Genomic DNA, 26,378 nt, shown 5'->3' on the forward strand with positions numbered 1-26,378 from the left:
AGAAACAAAGTCCTCACCTGGTCTCTGGGTTGTATCCCAGGATGTAGAAAAAGGAGTCGATGCGTGCTTTGAACTCCCTGGCAGCGAAAATGTCAGAGAAATGAGAAATGTTGCATTTCCCCCTGGAAGAGAGAAAAATACGGTTTTAATTAGAGGGGAAGAAAAAAAAACATCCACCCACAGCAGAGGAAGATGTGCACCATCTAATGAGGAGCTCCGGGGGGAAGGGGACGGGAGGGGGTTTATTTACCGCAGGTGACAAATACAGTTGGTAGCTTTCTACTTCCTGTCAGTACCTGCTGACTTAGCTGTGAGACATCAGACTGCAGCTAGTCAGCCTGTAAACACCGGCTCAACATGTCAAGCCTGGCGTCTCGGCTGCAGCTGAGGTGTAGGAGACGAATACCACAGAGACCTGGACCCCCCCCCCCCCCCCCCNAGCAGAAAGTTAGAGTCATGACCACATCCCTGTGCCATTTCCTGTTTCCAACACTGGCTGAAAAACAGGAGACAACGCAGGCATATGGAGGCTGGGCTGCCGTGAACAGAAACAGTGTCTCCCTCCCTTTAAAAAGATTAACTGGTGGTGAGGAGGGCCTTTTTCAGAGAGAGAGCATTACAGCATCCCTGTGGAATTCCCCCTGCGTTTATCTAAATCCCGTAGAATAAGTCAAATCAAAGGGCTGCTCTGTGTAGAGCGGAGACGCAGTTAATTTGCCCTGAAATCAGCGGTTTCTGTAAGACAGGGCTCCGACTGCACACTGATGTGTTCTGCTCACAGATGGTTGTGGTTAAAGAGGGAGAGACGTGGGGAGAGGAGGCGAGGCTGCTCACTCAGGCATGAATGAAGACACCGAGGCACGGACAAAGAATATATGAATTTAAAACCAGAAGTAAAACAGGCTGTGGAGAGTTCTCTTCTCTTCACACTCATTCTGCCACAGGCACTGATGTTTGAACAGGAGGGTATTTTAGTCAAATTACTTTGTGTAAAGACAGAAAATCATCAGGTGAGTGGACTTATTTTGGCAGCTGTAGCTGAAAGCACCTGTTAGTGAGAAAACAGCTGCAATTCCACCTCCAGAACAAAAGACTGAAGAAAGACTTTTGTGCATTCATCCTGAAAGAACCAGGAGTTAAATCCATTTAAATATGTTTCAGCCGAGACTAAGGACTGTCAGAAAAACATACCCAACTGTGATCAGTACACATTTTTTTAGTTCACTCGCTATTAACAAAAAACATTTGTCCTAATGTAGAATTGTTCAGTATGTTTCAATTATTACAATATGTTGTTTGCAAGTATTGTGCAATGACCTCCTGGCCTGTAGGGGGTGCTAAGTAAACATTTGAAAGCCCCCTTCCAATATACTGTGGTCTGTGGTCACTTGAGAAACACAGTTCTTCTACAGTAGAATGGACCTTGAATGCAACACTCTCCACTGCAGTATGTAATTCACAATGCACGACTAGAAGTGTTAGCAGTTCACTCTCAGGGCGCATCGTTAAAACAAGGCTAAGCTGAGCTAAACCTGCTAACAACATTAGCCTCCTTTACTCTGAACTTAACCTGCAGTTCTGGGCTGAGTTACAGTTGGAAAACTGTCTTTGTTTGAGGGCGGGGGGAAAAAAACTGAACAACATCAGGGTAAATATAGTGCATTGTATTAAAGAGTTATACTGCTGTCTGCTGAGTCTGCTCCGCTGCAGCCGAGTTTCTCATTGTGGTGTTTTATCAAACACACAGATGGTTTGAGTAACTTCTGTGCTCCTGTGTATTACAACAGAATGTTGTTTGAAAGATGGATGGTCGGTGCGAGGGGACTCTGAAGTTACAACAGGATATATCGGTGTCATAAAAATGAATAATAACCTCATCATACAAAGTGCTGCTCGTATGCCAATACTGCATATACAGAGGAGTCAGGTTATTTAGAGCAGGACTGAAGAAATCATGAATTATGGTGGAGAGAAAAACTGACTTTTCCATAGAGTAAAGAAGTTTAAATAAAAAGGATTTTATAGCCACACATCAGTGAATACTGCTGAGTGACAGACACACAACACACACTGATAAACAGCAGAGTGGTGTACACACTGCTGGTTCAGTTCCTCCTCCTCCTCCTCCTCCTCTCTGATCTTCTCTGTTTTCACCTGATCCAGACCTGGCTCTGCTGTCAGTGTTGATACTGTTCATTCATCATTGATAAACTTTATTTTAGTATAATTGCTTTCACATCTAGCCCTTATGATGAAACTGTTTCCAAGACTATTTGCAATTGAACACTTTTGATTGACAGCACTTAGATCGTAGTTCATCGTTCATCTGCTCCTGCTCTCTTCTCCTCCCCCTGTCTCCCCCTCTGCCTTCTGCTGTCTCCCCCCATTTCCCTTCCACAATGCTGACGGCTGAATGCTGAGATTGGACCTGCAGGAGATTTTTTCCTGTTAAATGGAGTTTTTCCCTCCCACCCTCACCTAAATGTCTCACCCTAATTTTAGGTTCACTGTTAATGTAACTTCAATGGTCATTTTGTATATATGTTATATATGTTTCTCAGTTTTCTCCTGTGACAGATTCTTTTGTAAGATGTCAGTTTATATTTTTTTAATTTAAAACTATAAAGGTTTGGAAAGTGTTTTTTTTTGTTATTCATTTGAGTGTTTTACAAAAACAAACTCGACTTAAATCTTCAACAGCATTCATTATGAACCTGAAATATTTACATTTAAATGCTTAGAAACAACAGTTAGACAAAGAAGGACGTACCTGAGAGCAGCAGCGTGATACGTGTCCACATAGTCAGAGATGAAGAGTTCTCGACTCCTGACCACAGGGTCTGTGATGACCAGCTCCCGGCCAGAGTCTAGAAGAACAGAAGACAAAAACACACATTATGCACAGAATTCATATCATCGTGTTCAGATGAATATATTCAGGTCAGGAAACTGGTTCATCCATAACAAAGACATGGACAGAGACAATGTCTCTGGGTGTTTGAACTCACTAACATCATTATCAGTAGACTTCTGCATAGGCTCAGAGTAACCAGTCTCTACACGGAGGTCAATGTGATGCCACATAATTCAATAAAAACCAATAAAGCTCCCTGAGGAGAGTACATGACGCACAGCTCTCTGCTGAAATCACTCCTTGTGGGGTTAGAACGCATCAGCTGCAGCGAGGACGGGCCGAGACGCGTCGTTGACAAATGACCCCGAGTCGTTACGTGCTGTGGCCACTGCGCCGTGGCCTTGTGACATCAATTCTAATAATCCTCAGCTCCCGTTCCAAGGACGGGGCCGCAAATAGCAGAGTGTCGGGTGTTGCTGTAACAGGAGCGGCGTCGGTGTTTGTTTGATAACCTCGACGACACACCTGAATTAAAGTCTTTCTCCAGACACGCAGCGATACTGGGAGGTGGTGAAAGAAAACAGGAAGCAGCAGCCTGTGAAGTTGTCAGAGTGACTGCAGATACACCGGCTCTGTGCTTACCAGGCCGTCCGTGTTCAGAATATATTTAGAGACGAGTGTGCCCTGTGTGGTGCACTGAGAAAAGCTCAACCTTTAGGGGCACGCTAGTTAATGAGAAGCACCAGCTGCTAACAGGAGGTGACAAAAGACACCAGTGTGTGTGTGTGTGTGTGTGTGTGTGTGTGTGTGTGTGTGTGTGAGGCTAAGAAAACATTGTGGTTTTTGCTTAAAGCTAAAAAAGTATTATTGGAAAAAATACTTTGATGACAGAGTGAATATCTTGACTGATAATAGAAGTAAGTAATTATTCTCCAAATCATTTCTTTATAATATTCTTCTCTTAAAACAACGATTTGATATTTCATTAGTTAAGAAACACTGTGTGTGTGTGTGTGTGTGTGTGTGTGTGTGTGTGTGTGTGTGTGTTGCAGCGTGATGAGTCCACCGCTGACATTTATGACATTAAGTGTGTGCCTGTTTGAGTGTGTGCTTCAGGGCCTCGTGACACTGTAGGTTATTAACACTTGACAGAGCCGCTGTCTGGCCTGAAGGAGTGTTACCCAGGGAACAGCACGCAGCCTCAGGATTGGCTCAGCTGCCTGCGACACCGTCTCCTGGTGTGTGTTTGAAATGCAATTGACTTCTTATATCCTTTCACAACCTGGAGAGCAGTGGCAGGTGTGTATTTGTGTGTGTGTGTGTGTGTGTGTGTGTGTACAGACGGTAGGAACCAATCTAAAGTGGAAGGTAAAGTGATCAAGTGAAAGTGTATTTACACCAACACGGCAGCCTCACCGTTCTCATTGTTGCGATCCTGCACCAGGTGCTGGTACACGGAGTCGGGCACCTCCGACTGGCGGTAGTACCATTTCACATTCATCAGCAGATGGTCCCGTTTGCTCTGCAACACACACAGACAGAGAGCAGATAAGCAGATGATTGATGACAACTCTGACACAAAGACAAAGATCATTTTGTTTGATTAGAAATGATAAAGTCATAAATCCTTTCTTAGAAAACCGTGCGGCTGTGTAAACACACATTCTATGACTCACACAGAGTCGTGCCAGAAAGCGTGCAGAGACTCAGACTGGAGACGGGACTGCAGGGCATTGAGAGTTTTAATAAAGTAAACTGTAGGACAATAAGTGCTGGTGGGAATGTGAAGAGAGAGAAAATTACTTTTTTTTTATTGTAAATAACTTTTTAATGACATTATTCCTTATTTGTTTCTTCACACACAGTTCTCACATTATAGCATACTGTGAGCATATCTGTATATACTCCATTAGTGCTGCCATCTACTGGCTTTTCAATATAGTGCAAGTCGGTAAAGTCCCGCAAGTCCAAAGACGGCCAGCAAGTGGCAGCACTGTGGTGAGTTTGTCCAGGAGGAGTGAATGAAAATCTGAACGCAATGGTGCAAAAAAAAAAAAAGGGAGAGTGGGAGATGGGGGTTGGTGGGCGTGAAGAAAATGGCAAAAACCGAGGCCAGCGCTGAGGTGAGAGATGAAAAGGGCAAAATACTGTTTTCATTTCATGTTATAAAATATTTATTGAGCCCTTACAAAAGCCCAACTGAGCATCACAGTAGTTCGAAAAGAACATCACAGGGAACGAGAGAAAGAAGAGGAGAGAGAAGAGGAGAGAGAGAGAGAGAGAAGAGGAGAGAGAGCACTGGGCTGGGTGCTACATTGCGACACCATCCGATTGGCCTCAGCCATCTTTATTAAGGGACACAGCTGCAGTGCAATGCACTGAACTAACCAAGTGAAACACCTGCAGCATCCAGAGAGAGAGAGAGAGAGAGAGAGAGAAAACGAGCAGGGGAAAATGAACAGACGGAAAAAAGGGAAGAGGGGAAATATCTGTGGTAATCTAAGACAGACAGTTTAACATCTGTGCTTTCCAACTCTAGAATGTATCCGTGTGTGTGTGTGTGTGTGTGTAGGAACATGAGGTCAGGGTAAAGATATTTAAAGCCTTTATAGTACATTGTTCTGTTATGTCACTGGGGAGGAGCTGGAACACAGGCAGCCAAGCAAATCATCATCTGCTGAAACCCTCACGTCCACCTCTGGTTTTCTAATTCTATCCATTCCTTCCTCCACCTCCTCCTCGTCTTCTTCCTCCCCCCTCTCCACACCCTCCGCCTCAATCCCCCCCCCCTTCTTCAACCTTGAGCAGGAGGGAGGTGAGAATGGACGCCACAGTCGTTGACCCACAGTCATCGGTGTTTTTGGTGATGAACGAACGCACCGAGAACCACAGTGATGGTGGACACACGTAGACGCAGAGCTCCACAGCACGTACATGTACCGTGTGTGTGTGAAAAAATGTGTGCAATGACGTCAAGCCCCCCCCCCCCTTGCTCCCCCTCCCCTCCCTGCAGTTTTTACCCACCCACCCACTGAACCTTTGTCTGTCCAATGTAAAGACATTGTTGCCTGGTCCATTAACAGGCTGCCTGCCACAACAGTGTTAGCAGTTATCTGGTGCTGAGAAATAATTAACACTCTGAGGTGACTGTTAATGCTGGGAGTGTGACACACCTGCACACGTCAAAACAACACACCAAAAACTAAGACATTACACATCGTGTGTAATGTCAGAGAACAGAACAGTCCTGCAGCGTATCCTGCCGTCCTCCACCGTATTTACAAGACTGTATTATTTCAAAACAAACAAATGAAGCAAAGCAGAGAGCGACTGCTCCTTCAGCTGTAATCAGAAGCCTCATCGCTACAGAGTCGCTGCTGCACTTCGGAGCAGATTGCTGTTTAGAAGCTCACAGCGGTGTTAAGCCCTCTCAGGCAACACGGAGAAGGAGGGGGGGGGGGGGAGGGGGATGGCGAGAAAGACGGAGTGCAACATATGGAGCACGTAGTGGGAGTGAAGCACAGCTTTCAATTATCGCAATTCTATAAACATGCGGGCTGGAAAAATGAGTAGATAACGCATGGAGAAAATGAAGGGGGATGATAGACAGCTCAGACACGCCGTAAAAACACACTGTGACTTGTATTGTCTGGGGTTTTCTTACTTAAGCCTGCCATAGAAAATGACAGAGAGGGACTATATACCCAGGAACCACAGGGCTGAATTGATTAGAGACATTCCACGCTGCCTGCAGAGCCCCAATGAGCACAATGTCAGCCATCTTTGTCCTGCCAGAGGCTAAACATGGCCCTGCCCTCCCTCCTCCTGAGCCCTAAACCCTGGGAATGCTCCTCACTATGGAAAAGGCCAAAAGACTTACCACCCCACCACTGAGAGAGAAAGAAACAACAAAGTTAAAAGGGAAGCAGAACAAGCAAGCAGAGCAGAGGACACAGGAGAGGAGACATGAGGAGCGGGGAAGGTTGTTGGATTAAGGTAGGAGGAGCGAGACCCTCTAATTTCCTCAGACTTAAAATAACAACTATCCTCTGTCTGCTCTGCTGAGACCCTCAGGGTACAGGGCTCTCCCTCCTTTATCCGCTGAGCAGATATAAATCTGAGAGTCATGCTCCGGACCGCTCACAATGGCGGCTCCCTTCCCTGCAGCGGCTCAGTCTGGCCTGTGGCGTTCTTGGGCGCGCCGTGCAGACGAAGATCTCCACAGACAATTAAACTGGAGGAAAATATTTCAAGGTTTAGTGCATTTCCTTCACAGTGACTCTGGAATTGTGATAGGTTAAGGTTTCCCTCCGTAAAAGCACAAACCCCGCTTCATGTGAACGGGTTAATTCCCCCTCTGCCCAGCCAAAGGTGGCCGGCCCCTTCAATCTATAATGGCTGTGCAATTTTCTTTGTGCGACTGCATGTGTGCAGTCAACTCCTGAGCTGGGGCCTCTGTGTATGACCACACTACTACAAAGACTGAGGGTTAAAGGGGGTGGAGGGGATGGGGTTGGGGGCGCCACTGAGGGCAGACTCTTCATTTTACAAGGAGATGTTTTAAATTTGAAAAGAAACAAGTAAAAAATCTGCAGCGTTAAAGGAGATATTATTCCTAATGTTTTCAGCATCAAAAACATGGTTGTACAAAATCGCTTTTGTTTCTACCACATCTTAATATTAGTAATAAAAGTCAGGAGGTGCTGCTGAATGTGCATGACCTTTAAGCCAGTGTGACATTAATGTTGAAGAAATAAAATTAAGTTGTTCAGAGAATACACTGCAACTCTTTTTTTCTTCTTACTCTTTCGCTAAAAGTAGTTTGGAGTGAGTTACCAGAAACAGTTTTTTTAGGTAACCACTTTACTGGAAATGGAATTTGTACTTCGACAAGTTCACAGCGGCAACACAAACCTTATGTTCTCTCACATCTGTTCACAGTGGCCTTTACATTACCATCATTACTGCGTAGAAATGCCAAGCTGTGACAAAACCAAAAGAATGTTGTTACAACCTGTAACCCTCAAACCTAATGCCCCGACCCCCCCCCCCCCGTCCTCCTCCTCCTCCTCCTCTCCACACTGTAACACAAGAGCTTCGCTTTAAACAAAACCAGACCCTCACACTCCCACACGCCAGGCCCCCAGTGCACCTCGTTAACAGGAAACCTCTGTTTATTTTCTCTACCTTTCAAACACTCTCTTCTTCCTCTGCTAACCCTCCTACTGACCCCCTCGCTTCACCGGTGACATCAGCAGCCAGGATCTATGACTTCCTACAGAAGGTGGCAGCCAGAAGTGAGGAAGGAAAGACAGATCCCAAAACCCACAGACAAAGGAGATGAGGAGAGGTAGGAGGGAGGGGGAGGAGGGAGGAGGGGGAGGTCAAACAGAGCAGCAGCAGCAGACAAAATATAGACGGGCAGAGGAATGTCAAGCAGTTCAGCTAGGCTAGCAGGCTGCAGAGCTAACAACTTAGTTAGCTCACGCCCCAGGGGCAGGGGAGACTCAGGTTTGGCAGATCAGGGCTCATATCTGTGTGACATTGACAGGCGCAGGCTCAAAATGGCACAGTGGGTAGATTGTGGGTGTGTTCACCTTGCCCGCCACCAGGGGAGAGAGCGAGCTCAAGCAAAGAACAAAAGACTGATTGTGGCATTTGTAAGCAGAGAAGGGAGGACTAATCTGCTGCTCCGACATGATAAGATTAGAGAAGGGAGGCAGGCAGGAAGAGCTGGCTGGGAAGATCACACATCCACTTACATAAATACACACACACACACACAGACAAAATATGATGGATCTGATTGGAAGACTTTTCCCACTTGGCTTTCTTCCTTCCTCATTTTCCTTTTTTCTCTCATTTTCTCCCGCTCTCTCTCAGAGACAGAGCGATCCGCCAGCAATCCAGCACTCAATAAGCACTTCCATCTGGACCACAGAACACACACACACACACACACGGGCAGAAAACCGAGCGTGAACCTACACTGGCGAGGTACAAGAGATCTGCTGTGCTCACGCAATCTTCGACATCTCACTGACTGACAAAGGAGGTTGTTAAAAAGAAATGCCAGCATGCTGTGTGAGCAAACACACACACACACACACAAGTGAATGAGCATGCTCCGTCTCTCTCTCAGAAACACACGCACGCCTGTGTGCATGCCCGCGCGCACACACAAATAACAGGCTTTCAGGATAAGCAGCAGATTCTGCTCTCAGCCCTGCAGCAGAGCAGGGCAGGCTGGGACTGTGTGTCAGAGGTAAGAGGAGACAACTCTAAATCAGGCTGTCAGAGGCAGCAGCAGGATCCCACTCTGCAACCCTTTCAGCACTTTGATACATGGAGCAACCAAGGATAACCTGCCCCTCCAGCCTCACTCTCCCAGGTACATGTAATAACACCAAACAATGCAAATTACAATATTTGTGCAAAAGGAATAGTGCACATTCAGTTCTCCTCCTGGCAACAAGAACAAATGTATAGTGTGTGGTGGTGGTGGTGGTGGAGGGGGGTGAGTCCCAGCTGTGGTGGAGGTGGTGCTGGCAGGACCTTTGAGCCGAGCCTACACAGGGGTGTCTCCTTCTCTACGGTTTGACCTGTTCAGATATTAGTGAGTCGACCTCTGCTTTAAACGCAGTGGGTCCATCTGTCACTGGATTGGATGAGCATTAGCCTTTTTAGTGGGCAGATTTGTTCTTGTTGCTTTGTGTCTGTGTGTATAAGAGTGTGTGTGTGTATGTGTGTGTGTGTGTGCCCCAGAACATGACAGCTCATGTCTGCCTTAAATCCAACATTTTCACCAAACATAAATCACTTTACGACAGCTGAGTGTCACTGAACAATTTGTCGACATACAACAGTAGCAGAGGAAACAGGTCTCTGTGTAATCCGTGATGAGAAGAAACCAAAATCAAGAACGGCGGAGACAACCACTGGTTAAGAAGCAACAAAATCGACAACAACAAATACTTTGAAATGTCGCATCAAAACTCATTTCATCATTTATGTCTCTCTATATAAAAATATGTCACAAAAGCATCTGTTTTAACATAAGCCCAACTTAATGTTCAAATAATGCTTATTTTCAACAACGCTAACAGTATTTTCCTAGGACAGCGGAGGAATCATTGGCATCCAGGCGTCAATCAGTCCCTGTTGTTGAAATTAAATGAAAAGCAGAAAAAAAACCCTGCAAAATAACAAAACTCATCACAGTCATCACAGCAACCACACTGCCCTCCTGTGAGACGCGGTGGTGTGTGGGGGTGGGGGGGGTGGTGGAGAGAATTAACAACACAAGCCTCGGTCGCTCACTCTATAAAATAGCCAGGCTTTTGTCCAAGCTAAATATTTGTCTTCGCCTCCAGCTCACTTTTGCTGTGAGGTTTTTTTGCTTTTTCTTTTCGCATAAAATTTTAGAAAAAGTTAAGACGTGAAACAGACAGCAGCAGGGTGGAAGGCATGGGGGAGAAAAAGGAGATGGAGAATAGAGAATATATTTAGAAGGCACATATAAAGGTGTGGAGAATAATGATGATCATTAGGTGCACAACACAGACAAGAGGCACCGGGGATTTGACAATGTGTTATGGGATTTAGGGAACACACACACACTCACACACACACTCACACCTTTTTCATTCCTAATTTATGTGGAGCACTGTCAGAAGACCTGGGTCTGGAACACCACCCTCCAAACCCGGCAAGATTGTTAGATTGATGAGTAAATCACTGGAGACTTTCCACTATGATTTGACAGGTTAATGTTTTATATATATGTTTAAATATATATATATATACATATATATATATATATTTTATATATATATATACAGTAATTGGACAAACCTATAACAACACCCATTCAACCATTTGCTGCTGGTAAAATAAATAGAGAGGAAAGAGGGAAACGCAGCTGCAGCAGTGAACTGTTTAAAGCCAACGACAGCGTTACACAGTCTGTGGTGATTGGTTGTTTTGTGTCTGCAGGACACGACTGACAAAAACGTCAATGACTAATTTGGCATCACAAAAAAAAAAAAAAGAAAATGACAAAACTGGAAATCACAACACAACACGTGTTACAGGGCGGCGTGTTTGTGCCGTGGGATTAATCAGAGGCTCCACATTGATCCCTGAGGTTCAATTAGCTGGAAATTGCGTAATGGATTTTTTTTTATGTTAAAAAAAACACCCCTTCCTGGTGTAATATTCTGGCTTTGAATGCCCATCCTGGTGTAATATTCTGGCTTTGAATGTTAATTCAAGCTTAAATGTCTCTCATTAAATCACCCCTGAACAATATTGACACGGGGGCAAATTATGATGTTGACCGTTAAAAACCATGCCTGAGCGGTGTAACCATTTCATCTGTCCTCCACCTGCAGTCCAAACAGCTAATGTCAGCCTCAGCTCGCAGCTCTAGCAGCGTCTAGACCAGAATGCAGATCTAAGTGAGACTTCAAACGCAGCCGCAGCAAGGACAGATGGAGTCGATTAGGGAGAGAGCTGATATCTGACTGTTCAGACTCCTGCTGCTATTTGCTCAGTTTATTTTCATTAGGAAATACAGAGACAAGTCCACTTCCGATTTCAAATGAAAAAGGGAATAGCGTGTATTAGCAACCACCTTGAACTTGGAAATCACAATTTCACAGTTAAGAGCAACAGCAAAGGTTCTGATTATATTTATTGCCCCGGATGTCAGGAGCAGATTTTCTTTTTTTCTTTTTCTTTTTTTTTTTTGTGGCCGGGAGACGAGGAAATACCAGTGAGTCAGGACTGAGAGTTAGAAGGAAAAACACAGCAGGACTGAGGAATGCTGACGTCCTCTGGATGACACGGGTTTCCTTTGTGTTGTGTTGAGGGTTTAAACACTCGCCTGTTTTGCTTTTGATCTACGATGTTACCTTTTTCTCTTGTTAGCATAGCCTAATAAGACGTCTTAGTACAGTGAGAGCGAGAAAGAGAGAGAGACAGAGAGAGAGAGAGAGAGAGAGAGAGAGAGAGCACAAAGACAGGACATCAAGCTCTCTGTGTGTACGTGAGTGTGTGTACTTGTCATATTGGAATTGGATGCCTGCCCAGCCAGCTAATCCCAACACTGTGTGTGTGTGTGTGTGTGTGTGTGTGTGTCAGGGTAAAAAGGCAGAGAAGGGCTGATTGAGCAGTGTAATGGAAAACAGGAAATGAGAAGCCTTGCTTAAGCCAAAGCTAATCGATCTCCCGGCTGAATATACCTTACACCGACACACACACACACACACACACACACACACACACAGACAAATACATACAGTATGTGAGTATTTGGGCGTTTAACGTTCAGGCTAAAAGGTTAATGTGGCAGCAATAAAATGTGAAAAGCAAATACAATTTGACCGAGAGGAAGGTGTGTGTTCTGAAGGTGCGTTATCACTCCTCAGCTCACCGAGGAGTCAGAAATGTGTTCTCTGAGTGTGTGCACGTCAGAGTGAGAAAGAGAGAGTGTGTGTGTGCGACTTCAAACTGAGTGATAGGGTGTGTTCTTTAAAGCAGTGGTAGAAGCTGTTTCTGGGTCTTTTCTACATCAGAGCAGCTGTCTGGCCTGTAGGGGAGTGTCTATGTGTGTGTGTGTGTGTGTGGTCAGGCTCATATCTCATGCAGTGGTGATAGGAATATTTATGAATCTACTAAACCCCCCCCCACACACACACACACAGCCGTCAACAGTTTAGAAACACACAGAACAGGGAGGCGTTGTGAAGCAGAGTCAGAGAGAGATGCAAATAAACAGAGCAGAAATGGATGTGAACGCCGTGTTTCCTACGGGTGATCTTGAACTCTACGGGGGAGGAATCCAAGGGCAGGAAGATAACGGTATACATGTTTAATTACATCTTAATGAAGGCCGAAATCTGAATATGAGGCACAGTGTGTGTGTGTGTGTGTGTGTAATTTCTGATGTTTTGGCACTAATGGAAAAAAAGAAGGTGTTGTTTATTGCAAACCACAATCTGCCACATTGACCTGCACTGAGATCATTTCACAAACTGTTAATGCAGCGGCCCACTTCCTACAGATGACCATGACCAGTCCATCTGGTACTCATCTACAGTATGTGAACTCTCTTCTCCTGTAGAGCTGAGGAATCTCAGACTCAATGAAGCTGAAAAGTGATTTTCTACCAGAGGTTCTCAAACTTTTTTTTCCTGCAGCGAGGTCTATTGTGGAGCCCCCCCCTCTCCTGCCTGGCCCCCCACGTCCATGCATTCACAACAATTTTCTTCCACAGAATTTGATTGTAAACACTGTTGTTTGCTGAGAACTTATATTTTACTGAACAAAATAATAACAGTGCAGAACATTAAAATAGATTTAACTTTATTCCCATTTCCCCTGAATTACCTCAACGGCTCCCTAGGGGCTCCCCAACCCACTTTGAGAACCACTGCTCCACACTGACCAACATTAGAGCCACACTTTTGAGACACTTCAGAATAAAGGAGAAAAAAAAAATCCCTGCTGAGCCAAATGTGGGACAGAAGTTCAGCCGACACGTGGCCCCCCAGGATTCTTCTGTGTTTACTCTTCTATTTAGTCTCAAGTGCAAATTAAACAGTCGCACTCTTAAATTCTGGTGACTGATGATGTCTGATGACGAGAGAAAATTATCAGCCACTTATAAGACTACAATCCCATCAATGAATAGGACATGTAAAAAAAAACCAGACGATCTTCAAGAGTGCACGTCAGCGTGAGCTCAAGCTGTTTGGATTCTTGTGTTTTATCCCTGCGCCGCCTCTGAAGATATCCATCTCTGTTTGTCTCTGAGCCTCCTTATCACTCGCCTCTGAAGGTGACCTTGCCTGATTCTCAGTCTCCAGTGATGACACCGGCCCTATCAGCGATACATCATGTAAGCTGTGTATCAGCCAGATGCTGGACTCACTGAGCAGTGGGTGGTCTGTCAGACATGCCTGCTTTGTACAATATGCAAATAATCACATGCAAATTGCCAAATCGCACGTGTGTGTGTGTGTGTGTGTGTGGTATAGCAGGGTGGATGCAAATCCAGCAGGCTAACAGACCAGTTCGTGTGTTAGCAAATGTTTCAAAGACGTTACAGGCTTCTTCACAAATACAGTTAAGGCTCCGAGTGGAAACGCTCACAGCCAGTGCAGTTTCAGAGCTGTGGAAGAATGTGATTGGAACAAATGTGCACGCACACACACACATAGTAGCGCTGAGCTGTACGCAGCCTCCTGCTGTGCGGCAACAAGAGATGTATTGTATACAACACAGCTGCAATAACAAGGCAGGGCCAGTGCTAGGAAAAGCTGTGCTGCAGGAGTCTGAGTCCAGACCCAGATGAACAGCCACCATATTGTAACATGATTAAAGATGGACTTTTGGTGAATGTCAGCGAGCCACACGTCCGTTGCATCTGCAACACGCTAAACCACGAGCCAAAAAAGGAGCTTTTATCCACAGTTAAAGAGCAGAGTCTCGTTGGTTTCCCTGTTTCAGTCATTTCCCCAAAAAAATAAAATAAAACTAATCTGCGATCACACTCCAGAGGCGTTTTTAAATTGGCACCAAAGGATGCGTTTGTGAGCTTATTATTGGTTGACATTTTTATACATTCTCTCAACGCAATTACAGAGCCAATTAGGGAGATTGTCACATTTTGCAGCGCAGTGGAAACATCAACGCTGCTGCTCTCTGTTTATCTCAAATTGTCAAATGGCTGTTTGGTATAAAGTGTAAGCTAAGGTCATCTGAATTTAAAAAAGCACAAACTAAACAAAATAATTAGATGTAAATGTTTGGAAAGTGGGAAAAGGAAAAGAACAGGCAGTGCAGCAGGAAGATAAAAGGTGTCGGAAAGTATGAATTATTGAATTGAAAACGACAGAAACACACCGCTGTGAGTAATCAGAGCAGACACGCTGTGAATGAAAAAAAATCTGGACAGATTTACACGGATATTTACTTTCTGTTGACACTGAAGCCACGAGGTGACATGTAACCCAGCAACGTGTTTACAGAGACAAACCTGGAGTTGAACAGCGCAGGGCTATAAAAAATATGTTAATGTAAATGAAACAATTTATATGCAGAATACTTAATAAAAATAAGAAACAAAAGTAAATAAATGCTCTTTTTTTAACACTCCGTAGAATACTTAAAAATAAGAAACAAAAGCAAATAAATGCTCTTTTTTTAACACTCCGGGTTAAACATCAGTCCATCCTTGGTGTCAACTTAATTGAGTTGTGTTTTTATTGCACTTAATGTAACAAGATGTCAACCTCCTGTCTCTCCTCTGATCCTCTCCATCTGTGCTGGGGGGGCGGCACGATGGCTCAGTGGCAGACAAATTCAATGATAAATGAACATAAGAAAGTCAGAGTGAACTGCAAATGACCATAAACTATATATTTTGTGAATAATGAAGCATTTCTTCCTTGAGGCCACCACGTTTGACTTTGGTTCAGGAAAGACTGAGCAGTCTATCTGGGTTTAAAATTGGACGTGTTTCTCTCATGCTCCGCTGCCTCTGGTATTTGATCCTCTGGCTGCATCAAATAATAATAAAATGAGAAGGTCACCGGAGTGTTTCACAGTCAAGTGTCTTACCCAAAGACACAAGACTGAGTATGAGTCAAACGTCTTTCAGTGAGACAACAGGCCAAAGCAGCAACTGGCAGAACAAAGAAAAAAAAGAAGCTTTAGAAGAAAACACCATGGGTTCTGACCTGAATTCCTCCGAACCCTTTGGTGAGAGCTAAAACATGCCCCAGCAGAAAGGAAGTGCTGTTAACTCCGACAACTCAAAACGCATGGCACATAAGAAAGAGCGGCTTTTTAAATGCTCAAAGAAGTAAAAAGCAGTGGTGTTCGTAAAGATTCAGGTACATATTTTGACTTCAGTTCCTTCTTCTCTTTAACTCTCACTTTTCCTTTTACAACCTTTTTTACAACTCTTTAATAAAGTTAAAGCAAAAAAAGAAGAGCCACCACCTAGACAAGTCTACAGTCCTTCAAAAACATTAAATAAATATGAGCTCTAACAGATAATTTTACAAAACAACGCAGTTGGAATTCATTCATGAAAATTCAAATAAATGTGAATGTACATAAACATTTTATATTAAGATTCTCTTCCTTTTTAGGCCAGTGGTTCCCAAAGTAGGGAGCTGACCCACTTGGGAGCACAGAGCTATTACCAGGCAGGAAAATAAATAAAAAGTTTGGTCGTTTTCATACTTTGTGCCACAGTGGAAAAGTTACAATTATATTTTATGGGAATCGACATTTTTGTTGGGATTACAATTAAATAAAGTTTAGTTGCGATTTACAGCAAGGACTGCGACGACGTCCTATCTACAAACAGGGGTACTGCAGACATTTAGGTTTGGAACACCTGTATTTGGACATTGTTTTAATTATTAATTTTTTTTAGAATGTCTGTTTTTGGACATTGTTTTAATTATTAATTTTAATGTTTGTCTTCAGGAGTTCTTTTACTCTGTAGATGTGAGTTATAGATGAGTAAAGGACGTAATCTTTGGAAACCAGGGCAATAAAAACACACAACAAAACGTCAATACTCATGAGTCGTTATTATCATTCACACACAAACAACTCACCCACTGAGAGAGAGAGAGAGAGAGAGAGAGAGAGAGCAGCAGACAAAGAGCTGAAACAACACACCAACGGCTCTACAAACTGAACCCGGGGCACATCAAAGCCTTCTCCTCCCATTCAACCATGTGTGTGGCTGTAAATCAAACGCTGCAGCTTTTAAAATGCACGTGCACGCACACATGCTCACACACAGGCTACAGAACTACAACAGCTCTGTGCAACATGTCCAGGACCGGCTAGGGAAGGCGCGGGATTTTGATGTTGACGGGGAAGTGTTGGCCTCGACTGTCTGTGTCAGTCAGAAAAAGGGGAATGAGTGTTTGACTGCAGTGAGTGGGTGAAAAAGAGAAGGAAATGAAGAGAGGAGCAGGAGGCCACAGGTCACTGTTGTCTCTGAGAACCTGCTTTCTTCTCTGCAAACTCACCTATTGCCCTAGTTTCACCTCTGACTCGGCTCTTCCATCTTCGTTAGACTGATGACGTACAGTATACACACACACACACACACACACAGACTCATTAACCTGCACCTTTAAAAAATGCTTGTGATGCATATTAGATAAGAGTGGGGCCTGTTATTATAAATAATTGGGCACAGCGCTCCAGCTCAACATTTCAGCCTGTGGCAGACTGCCAACCAAAACCCAATATAATGTTAGTTAAAAGGAGAGAAACCGTCTTTCTGTCTGGACAAAAACGATGACACCCAAAATTCAGAGCTTTAAACCAGGAGATGTTTCTCAGGAGATATATGAGGAAAACTCTGGTCCTGGAAACTGTTTGTTATGAATAAACCAGATGATATTTCATTCAACACAACTGGAGTTTAACAGCCTACACAAAACATGGCTCACCAGTTCAAGATCCTCTACAAACGCTCAAAATAACATTACACGAGCAATGCAACATGAACCACTCCCTGATGAATGCCTTTTTATCTCAAGGAAACACAATGACAAAGTTTATTTACAGTAAAACACTAACTGCATCATTTCATATCAATCCCCAAATAATAATAATCTAATCTTTACAGGACTGCAGAGGTCACACGTGAAAAAGAGAAAAACAAAATCATTAAGACGGGCGTGTCCACAAGAATCCTATGTTTGAAGTAAATCTTAGGAAATGGTCTAATAAACAGTGGGACTGAATCTTTTTTAAGAGGCTACAATAACATGAAGACAAAAAAGAAAAGTAAACGCAAAAACACATTTACACTGAGAGGAAATCCAGAGAACGCATCCCCAAACACACACACCAGAGAAAATCTGTGCATCCCAGTGTGACCATATGGTTTAGTGGGGACTTCCTACCCTCGGCAGAGGAAGTGTCCGTTTACAGTGTGCAGTTCAGTTGTCCGCCAACACATCCTGTCTCCCAGCTCTAAACGACCATGCGAAGCCTGCATCGACTCAGCCCAGTCGCGGCTTTGAAGTTAAATCGGGCAGAAAGGAGACACTGTTCATATCATGCCGCGCAATCAGCATCAGTGTACGGGCAAGTCGGACACAGACGACCTGGTTTGGAAAACAAGAAGAATGGACTGGTGTTTTGGTATCACTTTAGTATGAAGCTGTTTCTCTTTGAAACTCTTCTGTTGGTGAACTCCAGTCCCCTACCCTGCCTCCCCGTCCCCCCCTCCTTTGGGTTCTGGTCATTGCAACCCCTTGGGTGGAGGCTGATTAGGTTATTCTCACAGCTCTGCCTCATTGTAACAGAGTGGATGCTTGTAATAGATTGTGTGCAGAGTGATATGATGATGGGCCGATCCAGCAGACATTGACTAACAGTCTGTGGAACACAGCAGGGCGGGGTTATTGATGGCTCTCTTAAACAGTGGATATCATCGCCATGACAGCCCATACATTATCACGGCACGGCCACGCCTCCAGACACCGAACCGGACCAATCGGCAGGCAGCTGCCAAGCAAACAATCCCCGTCCGCGTTTGTGGAGAAGGAGAAGAATGCTAAACGTGCCATTTTAAGTGGTGATTGACACAAAGCCCCTTGTTTGGCCACGCCACTAAAATTTGCATGTATTTAACATCAACCTCTTTCCTTTTCTTTTCTATTTCTGGTCTTTTCCCCCATACCCCTTCACCCCCTCCATTCACTGCCACAGTCCTCCCTGTTTGTGCAGGCACTGCATGAAGTGGGTATTACCCCACCCTGCTGCTGCGATATTGATCAGCCTCCTCCCTCCTTTTCTTCCTTTCTCTCGCTTCTCTCTTCATAGCCCACTGCATTGATTCCACCTCTCCCTCTGAGCCCGCCGGCGTGAGGAGTGATTACACAAGCTGCTCACACACGGTGATGCAAGCACACACAAAAAAGCACACACGCAAGAAGCCATGGCAGGGATGTAGGGAGATGTAGCCTGCTTTTACTTTAAAAAAAAAAAACTATAAAGCTCACTGGCTGCTGCACTAGCCCAAAGAAAACACTGCTTCTTTTCATTCTGAGTAAACCGATGGCTGGCAGCCCGGCAAGACGTATTACCATAATAAACAGTATTGTTATAGCATGTTTGCCTAGCACATAAGCAGCCTGGCATTGAGCTAGCTGTGCTCTGATGGTCTTTGTCAGGGTGGTGTTACAGACGGCTGTGGTGGGGCATGACAGGTGGGCTCCAGACGCCTGGAGATTCTACGCAGACTCTTTACACAGCTCATATACACTCCTTATATGGACCTGCAGGTCTTCACTTCAAATATTAAGACAAACAGCTCGACTCCTAAAGTCACAGCAGTGAAATTAAACAGCAGAGGGAGGAAAACGCACCAACACAATGTTAAGAAAAGGTCGTTTATTATGATTTACCCATGTGCAGGCCAGCAGCATCATAATGTTTAAGCTGCAAATATTTATACTGCAGTAGCATCGTCATTGTATCAACAAAAAAAGAAGCTATAGTTAAATGTTTTTTTTTCAAGTGTCATTGTATCAACATCTGCACTATGTGAAGTCGACCGAGATGGAAAAAAAAAAGGAGCTATAGTTAAATGTTTTTTTTTCAAGAAACTTTTATGATATTAAGTCAAACAAAGACTTTTTCATGTTTAAAATGTCTATGAAACAGACAAGGTTTCACTGTCTTATATTAGGTCGATTACATTGATTAGATTTCTATAAAAACTGGTGTAATCTCACAGCAGGCGCGGGGGCTCATCCGTACAACCGTGCACATGACTTAGCAAAACACCCTTTGGTCTCTCTGTTACTACTCAGCCTCTGTGCTGACAAAGGCTGAGTAGAGAGTAAAAGATTTCAGATGGGGAGGTCAGGGCTGATGAGTTAATAAGGTCAGTGTGGGCCAGTGCCATCAGAACAAACATTTATCTCTGTGAAACATCTTTCAGACAACAGCAACAATCTCACAGCCTCTGCATCAAGGCCAGAGATCCCAGATAATCAACACTCTCTCTAACATTTGGCATTTAAATGGCATTTTGGCAGAGCGGCAAACAGTTTGTACCTAATTATGGTCTGCTGCTGCTGCTGCTGTATGCTGAATCTAACCGAGAGACTCTGGAGCCGTCCACCTATGCTGAATTTAACCGAGAGACTCTGGAGCCGTCCACCGACGTAGCTGTTAACCAGAACTCTCTTAATAATATCTAAAGTATGCCTTTTAGACTCAAACGCTCAGGCGGGCTGGATGTGAGGGCAGAAAATCCAGCTATTTAATATGTAAATGAGAACAGGTAGGCAGGAACCCAAACACAGACAAAGACAATGAAAAGGCACAAGGACGGTGTGAGCGTGATCAATGGAGGTAATCAATATTCTTCCTCTGTAGCTATCACTGTGTGAATTTGCACTTCTACTGCTCTGCATAATAACCTCGGAGACAGACTCAAAGTCACTTTGGACTGGGGTCGTGCGATCTGATAGACAGAGGCGCCCGATTTTAATGAATGACTTCCAAAAAGGAGACAGAGTGCTTTGACAAATAAATAACATTATGCCTCATTATCACCCACCAAAACATGTATCTAATGATCCAGCGAGGCACCTTAAGAGATGGTGTTTTGGGGCCTATAAGTAGTCTGAGAGACAGTCAGCCATCTGTTAACAGCGAGCTCCATCAGTCCCCTACAGGTCCTGTCACCGTTCTACAGCACCAGGAGTGTAAGCACAGGTTCCACTGCGGTGCAAACCACCCAGAAATGAGGGCTGTGTGTGTTTTGTGTAAGTGTGTATCGCAGCTCTGCGGGGCGGGGAGGACGACAGGTCACTGTCTATACATGGAGCGCACCTAGACAGACGGGGTCTCATCACCTTCACCACCCCTGCACACACCCCCCACCCCCACACTCTCTGATGGACAGAGCCCTTCACACCCATCCACCAACTCCATTACCCACTCTGACAGGGCCGCACATTAAATCATTCCATCTCCCCTGGAAAGGAGGGTGAAAGTGGGAAACACAAAGATGGAATATATATATATATATATATATATACACATATATATGTACAATGAATAATTCTTTGATAGTGGATGATTCAGAATTATGCTTATATTTTCATTAAATCAAAACCATCCCATTCATCTACATCAATGGTGAGGAGGAGAGTGATCCACCTACATTAAAAATGTTAAATATATATGTACTTGTTCAAGCTGAACATATGTAAGTGGTGTGTTCACAGTCCGACTCTGCTTTGTTTTAATTGACACTAAAAATAGTGCAGAAAAAAAACCCAGTGTTTACATTTTAGGAATCTATTAAAACCATTATTTCATGATGAAAATGAGCCTGTGTTTCCTAATGCAGCAGTTATCAAAATCACATCATTACTGCAGCCTCACCAGAGGAGGGTGAAGACAAAAGAAGCGTAGAAAACTGGTGTGAAATAAGGTGAGGCAAAGCACTAGATGTGAGAAGTGCAAATGACAAGAGCCCATAAAGAGTTATTCATCCTCCAAATGGGGGGGGCTATTATAGTAAAATATAAATGGGCTGTTAAGCTCAATAGCCCAAGGTTAGCTCTTCACGATGTTGCGGTGAAAAATCTATAGAAGTGAACGTTATTAGTCAAAGCGTAAACATACATCCAGCTCCACTTGGATATAGTTAAAATGCTATGATTATTTTAATTATCTCCAAAGCAAAGAAGAGAAGGAATTAAACAGCATGTCAGATAAAGACTCCAACACAGATGGTAATGAACAGCAGCTCGCTATTACAACTGCACGGCAGAACAGGAGACGGCGGCGGATAAAAGCCACAGGGATTTGACAAGTGGATAAAAAAGGAGGCGACTCTGGGAGCTCTATACTTTCTTATACATTTCATTAAACAGTGCTTAGGCTAATTTAACAGTAGGCTTAATAACGCAGACTTTCCTCCTTCTGCTCTGTACACAAGTGTTAACTGTCTGCTGGAACAAAAGCAGCACTGTTCACAAACACAACACTGCCAAACTGTTAAGTACATTCCTATAAAGAGAAGAACAAAGAGCGTTTGAGCGTGGCGGCTGCAGAAATGAATACAGCTACTGAGGGGATAGCACAGCTCGGCACTTTGATGCCAGGAAATGTCTCTGCCATTGTGGATGGTGTTTGTGCTCCTGCACGCTGCACTGCTTTAAAACTGAAGCGAGGATAAAAAATCAAGTGGTAGCAGCGGAAAAACTCAGTGGAGACAATGTTGGGGTGGGGGAGAGACAATGGAGCTGAGGTAGGAGCTGAATAAAGTGTAAGTACGGCAGAGACAAAATAGGTTTGCACTGCTAACTGTAAAAAAAAGACCCTGAAGGTGGAGAAGAGAGGGATTTCCTGTACAACACAAAATCAACTAAGGCTGAGGTCTTATTCTTATCTCAGCATAGCCACGCCTTAGAGGAGACTAAACACTGTTCATTATTAATTTGCAAATACAATTTCAACATTGTCAAGTGTAAATATAATTTGTGTTAAATTTATAACAGCATTTTAAGGGGTGTACAGCTCTACAGAAGACCTGGTGCTCGGTGCTTTAATGCAGCAGTAAGAGTGTTAGCCATGAATCACTTTGTGTATGTCCAAGAGTGTTGTGTCGTTAGCCATGAATCACTTTGTGTATGTCTGACACCTAGTGGAAAATCACTAGTCTTTAAACCTAAATGCATTACTTTTACTACACAAGGTTAAGAAAAAATGGATTAAAGCTGTGGTTCCCAGAGCTTTTCTGCCCCCTTTTGTCCAATTACAAATCAGTGTAATTTCCGTACTATAGGACAGAAAAAATAAAAATAAAAATTGAAATAATAGGTCTGCGCCCCCCACTTTGGGAACCACTAGTATAATGCCTTCATAACACACCTTGCAAAAAAGGGAGGTGGTCTCTTTGAAAACAGCACCTATTGTGTTGTATATATTTTTTATGTAAGGGCTTCTCCCTGTAGAAAAATAGACTTGGCAGAGTGTTCTAAAGCTACTGCATTCAAAATAATAATAATAATAATAATAAAAACTGAACCAGTGACTATGTGCAGGAGGAGCTGAATGTGACCACAGAAGGGTGGTGATGTGGCTCCAAGCCTTCAAAGCTGTGGTTCCTCAGTCATTCTGATCCATGGGTGGTGACAGACAGACAAATGTAATTTAGACTTGCCATTCAAAGCCTGTGCAACACCACTCACAGCCACTGCAGGGCAGGAAATGTGAGGAGTTCAGAAGAACAAAACAAAACAAAACTGAAAGTTTGTCTTCAACTCCAACCCAGGAAAGCCTGTTTGTCCTGCCCCACCGCTTCCTTTACATGTGTAATACGTTTGTATTTGTTACAGTTGACACCTCCACAGACAATGGTGGCATTGTGTGAGAAAGTGTGACTCTGCTCAGTCAGTTTGTGGAGATACTCTTTCTGTTTTATGGCTCCGGGGATTTCACAAAAATCTACTAATAATCCCCACATGAACGCAGGCGTTTGGAGCTGTAAGTCCGTCAGGGTTTCGATGGCCGAGTATGGAGCAGCTCCAGAATGGAAGACTAAGATTGAATGACATGAATGATAACGCTCTGGTTGCTAGATTTAAAGCAGGGGTTTTTCTGTTGTCAACATTTTTAAACGAGTCCTGTCCACAAAGAGGAAAAACAAATGTGAACGACTTAAAACCGAGGAATGTTTTTTTTTTCCCTCTTTCATGTAATTGAATTAAATCAACAAATACTCAGAGACAGTAAATTGATGAAATTAACAATGAGTCAGACTGTAACTGTAACACAGAGAATGACAAACTCGGACTCTGTGGAGATGTTGATGTTCTTTTGAGGTTACAAGTTCACAGGGGAAAAAATGTAGACATTCCAAAGACTCCACACCGACACAACAACCTCACACCCCTCTGGTGCTGGCTCCTCTCCCCGAACCATGTCCTCTCCCCACTTCCCTCCTTCCTTCCTCCCTCTGGTCCCTCGACCTGTGAGAGATAATTTGCGCCATGTGTTCTTCAATGGACACAAAGACAAAAAAATAGGGCCCTGGTGGAAGCATGTGAACTTGATACCATTGTAAATCTGCACTTCCACGGGTTACCCTCTTGGAGGGAGGCAAAAAGAGGGGCCTCTTGCCCCCTCCCCCACAGCCTCCTCTGTTCTCTTTCTTTTTTTATTGGCATGTCACACGTTGGACAAGCTGGAAATTAAACTGAGCGGAGCTGAGGAGCAGTGGTTAGACAGAGCTGGGTGAGAGAAGGGAGAGAGAGGGGTGAAAAGGAAAACCTAAAAAAAAAACAATGGCAGGGGACAGAAGACAAGAGGGGGAGGATGAGACGGTGAAGTCTATTTTCAGAACAGAGGTCGATCCAATTAAAGCTTGACCAATATACGCATAAATGTTTAGTGTCTGCTTATTACAGAACTGAGAATCTGAGCAAAGACAAGAGATCGTCCTGTGAAAACAATCTCCTCTAAAGCTATAAAAGACATTATTGGACACAATGGGACTGAAACCACACACCGGTCTGTGGTGTCTGTTGTGGAAACCTTTTAGGCCAAGTGGTTTTTCAGGACTCTTGTCTACTTTAACAGACACTTCCTCTTTGGACGCCTCATTGATAATGTTTGAACCAGTGTGTAGCGTTGTCCAGTTTAAATGTGTCGTATTAGACTTCGCTCTCCAGACAAACGAAATGACACAAACAAACAGGTCAATAATTATCCAGTAAATACAAAAGTATAGATAACAGCACTCGGGGGTGGGGGGTATTTGTGTCATTATGATAATTGGAGGCACAACAGGCAATAAAGCAGTACTATTGGTTAGCATGACCGCAACGATCAATCCAAATATTTAGTCAAGAGTAACTGCAGGATTGTAAAATCAACATTAATCCCTTAATTATTTGCAATGACAAACATAAAGGGGATAAAGGACTCATCTTGAAAATAACTGCATACTTAAAGTAATTGTAGAATGATGAGTTATGGAGGCAGAATTTCCCAGTGGTGCAGTGGTCGCTAGCACTGTTCAATTTCTTGGCGGAGTTAATGTTCAATTGGGTTCCGTTTCCTCAATGGCCGTAGTTGGGCCAGGGTCAGATCGCAGAGAGTAAGAGCGTCAATCACAGGTAAAAAAATAAATAAAAATATAATATAAATAGAAGTGGTGTTTGAAGGTTGAAGAAAGATTTTATCATCCAAAGTAATCTGTCCCCAAAACTGAATCTCGTCGAGTTTCTTCTGTCAAACACCAGTCAAGAAAATGAGACTTTTCTCACCTCGGTTTATAATCTCTTGCGACATTGAGTTTTGCATAATATTCACATTTTTCTAGGTTCAATTAAGACCTTCAAAAATCTTCCCTGACATTCAGTTAATAACATTCAGAATAAAAAGATCTTCTACCTCCTATAAATACCTCTAATGTCAGCTGTTGGACAACTTTTTGAATTGTGTTCAAGTCAATCAAAAAAAACAACAAACCCTAGGGTTAGTGTAAAACAGGCCTAATTACACATTACCCACATTAAACAAATTTACCCAACAGGGAAGCCTAGCCAGGTACTACTTTACTTTAACATCATGTCAAGCTGTTTTTGACAACTGGGTTGAGAGGACTGTGTATTTTGACAGCACTAAATCTTTTCCGTCTCTTCTCGTCATCTTTGCCACATTTGTTTTCCCACCTTGTCATCAAAGTCGGTGCCAAAGACGATAATACTGCGTGTTTGCTCTTCTGCTTTTAAGATAAAATGTAGCTGCTCTGCGCTGCGTCGCGGTGAATGTGCTTCAGATGTCGGTGAAGACATCAGGAGACATTTTTATTTATGATGTGTCAGGTGAAAAGAAAGAAAAAGGAGGGAAAAAAACCCACAGTAGAGTGTACCAGACACCACTGAATATTTCAACAGCTCGGCAACAAGGGCAGGAATTAGCACTTGCAGATAGATTTATGTACAGTATATACATTTATATATATGCAAAGACCCAATGTTGTCTGTCACCGTGAGACGACATGACAAATTTACATGCAAATTTGTCTGAAAGAAGGCAGGACCGGGGAAAGTAAACTGGATTAATGAAACTCCAGGCGGAAGAGTGGGCGAAGGGGGCCTCTCTGCAGAATAATTTAGCAGTGCTGCGTCCAAGAGGAGGCTATTGATTGGGCTTTTTAAGTGCCTTATGAAAATGCTACGGGCTCTGGTCTGACCAACCCCCACTGTCCAGATGCTGCACCCTCTCCATCTTAAAAAAAAAACACTCAAACACCCCATTCTGACTCTAACCGGTCTCTACTTCCCTCCCCTCTCGTCTTCTATCCTGGAGGAAGAGATAATCCTATTGGCTGAACAACTAGTTTCCATAGCAGCATTTAGCTAATGCACTGGGAGGGCAGCAAGGGTGAGAGAAGAAAGTGTTATCTGTCCAAAAAGATGAAAAGAGGAGAGTGTGT

The 26,378-nt window shown here is 43.7% G+C and overlaps 1 protein-coding gene across 7 annotated transcripts in view; it reads right to left on the reverse strand.

Annotated features, from left to right (window-relative positions):
• Positions 1-26,378, reverse strand: part of rerea (arginine-glutamic acid dipeptide (RE) repeats a) — a 151,762-nt gene that overhangs the window by 39,379 nt on the left and 86,005 nt on the right. For all 7 annotated transcript variants that reach the window (XM_008318819.3, XM_017036011.2, XM_017036010.2 and 4 more), the window contains 3 exons: positions 4,271-4,376; positions 2,771-2,867; positions 18-122 (listed from right to left, as the gene is read on the reverse strand). In XM_008318819.3, coding sequence (XP_008317041.2) covers positions 18-122; positions 2,771-2,867; positions 4,271-4,376 — 308 coding nt within the window. The remainder of the gene's footprint in view (positions 1-17; positions 123-2,770; positions 2,868-4,270; positions 4,377-26,378) is intronic.

Source organism: Cynoglossus semilaevis, chromosome 10, assembly GCF_000523025.1.
Source record: "Cynoglossus semilaevis isolate Cse_v1.0 chromosome 10, Cse_v1.0, whole genome shotgun sequence".
Taxonomy (NCBI): Eukaryota; Metazoa; Chordata; class Actinopteri; order Pleuronectiformes; family Cynoglossidae; genus Cynoglossus; species Cynoglossus semilaevis.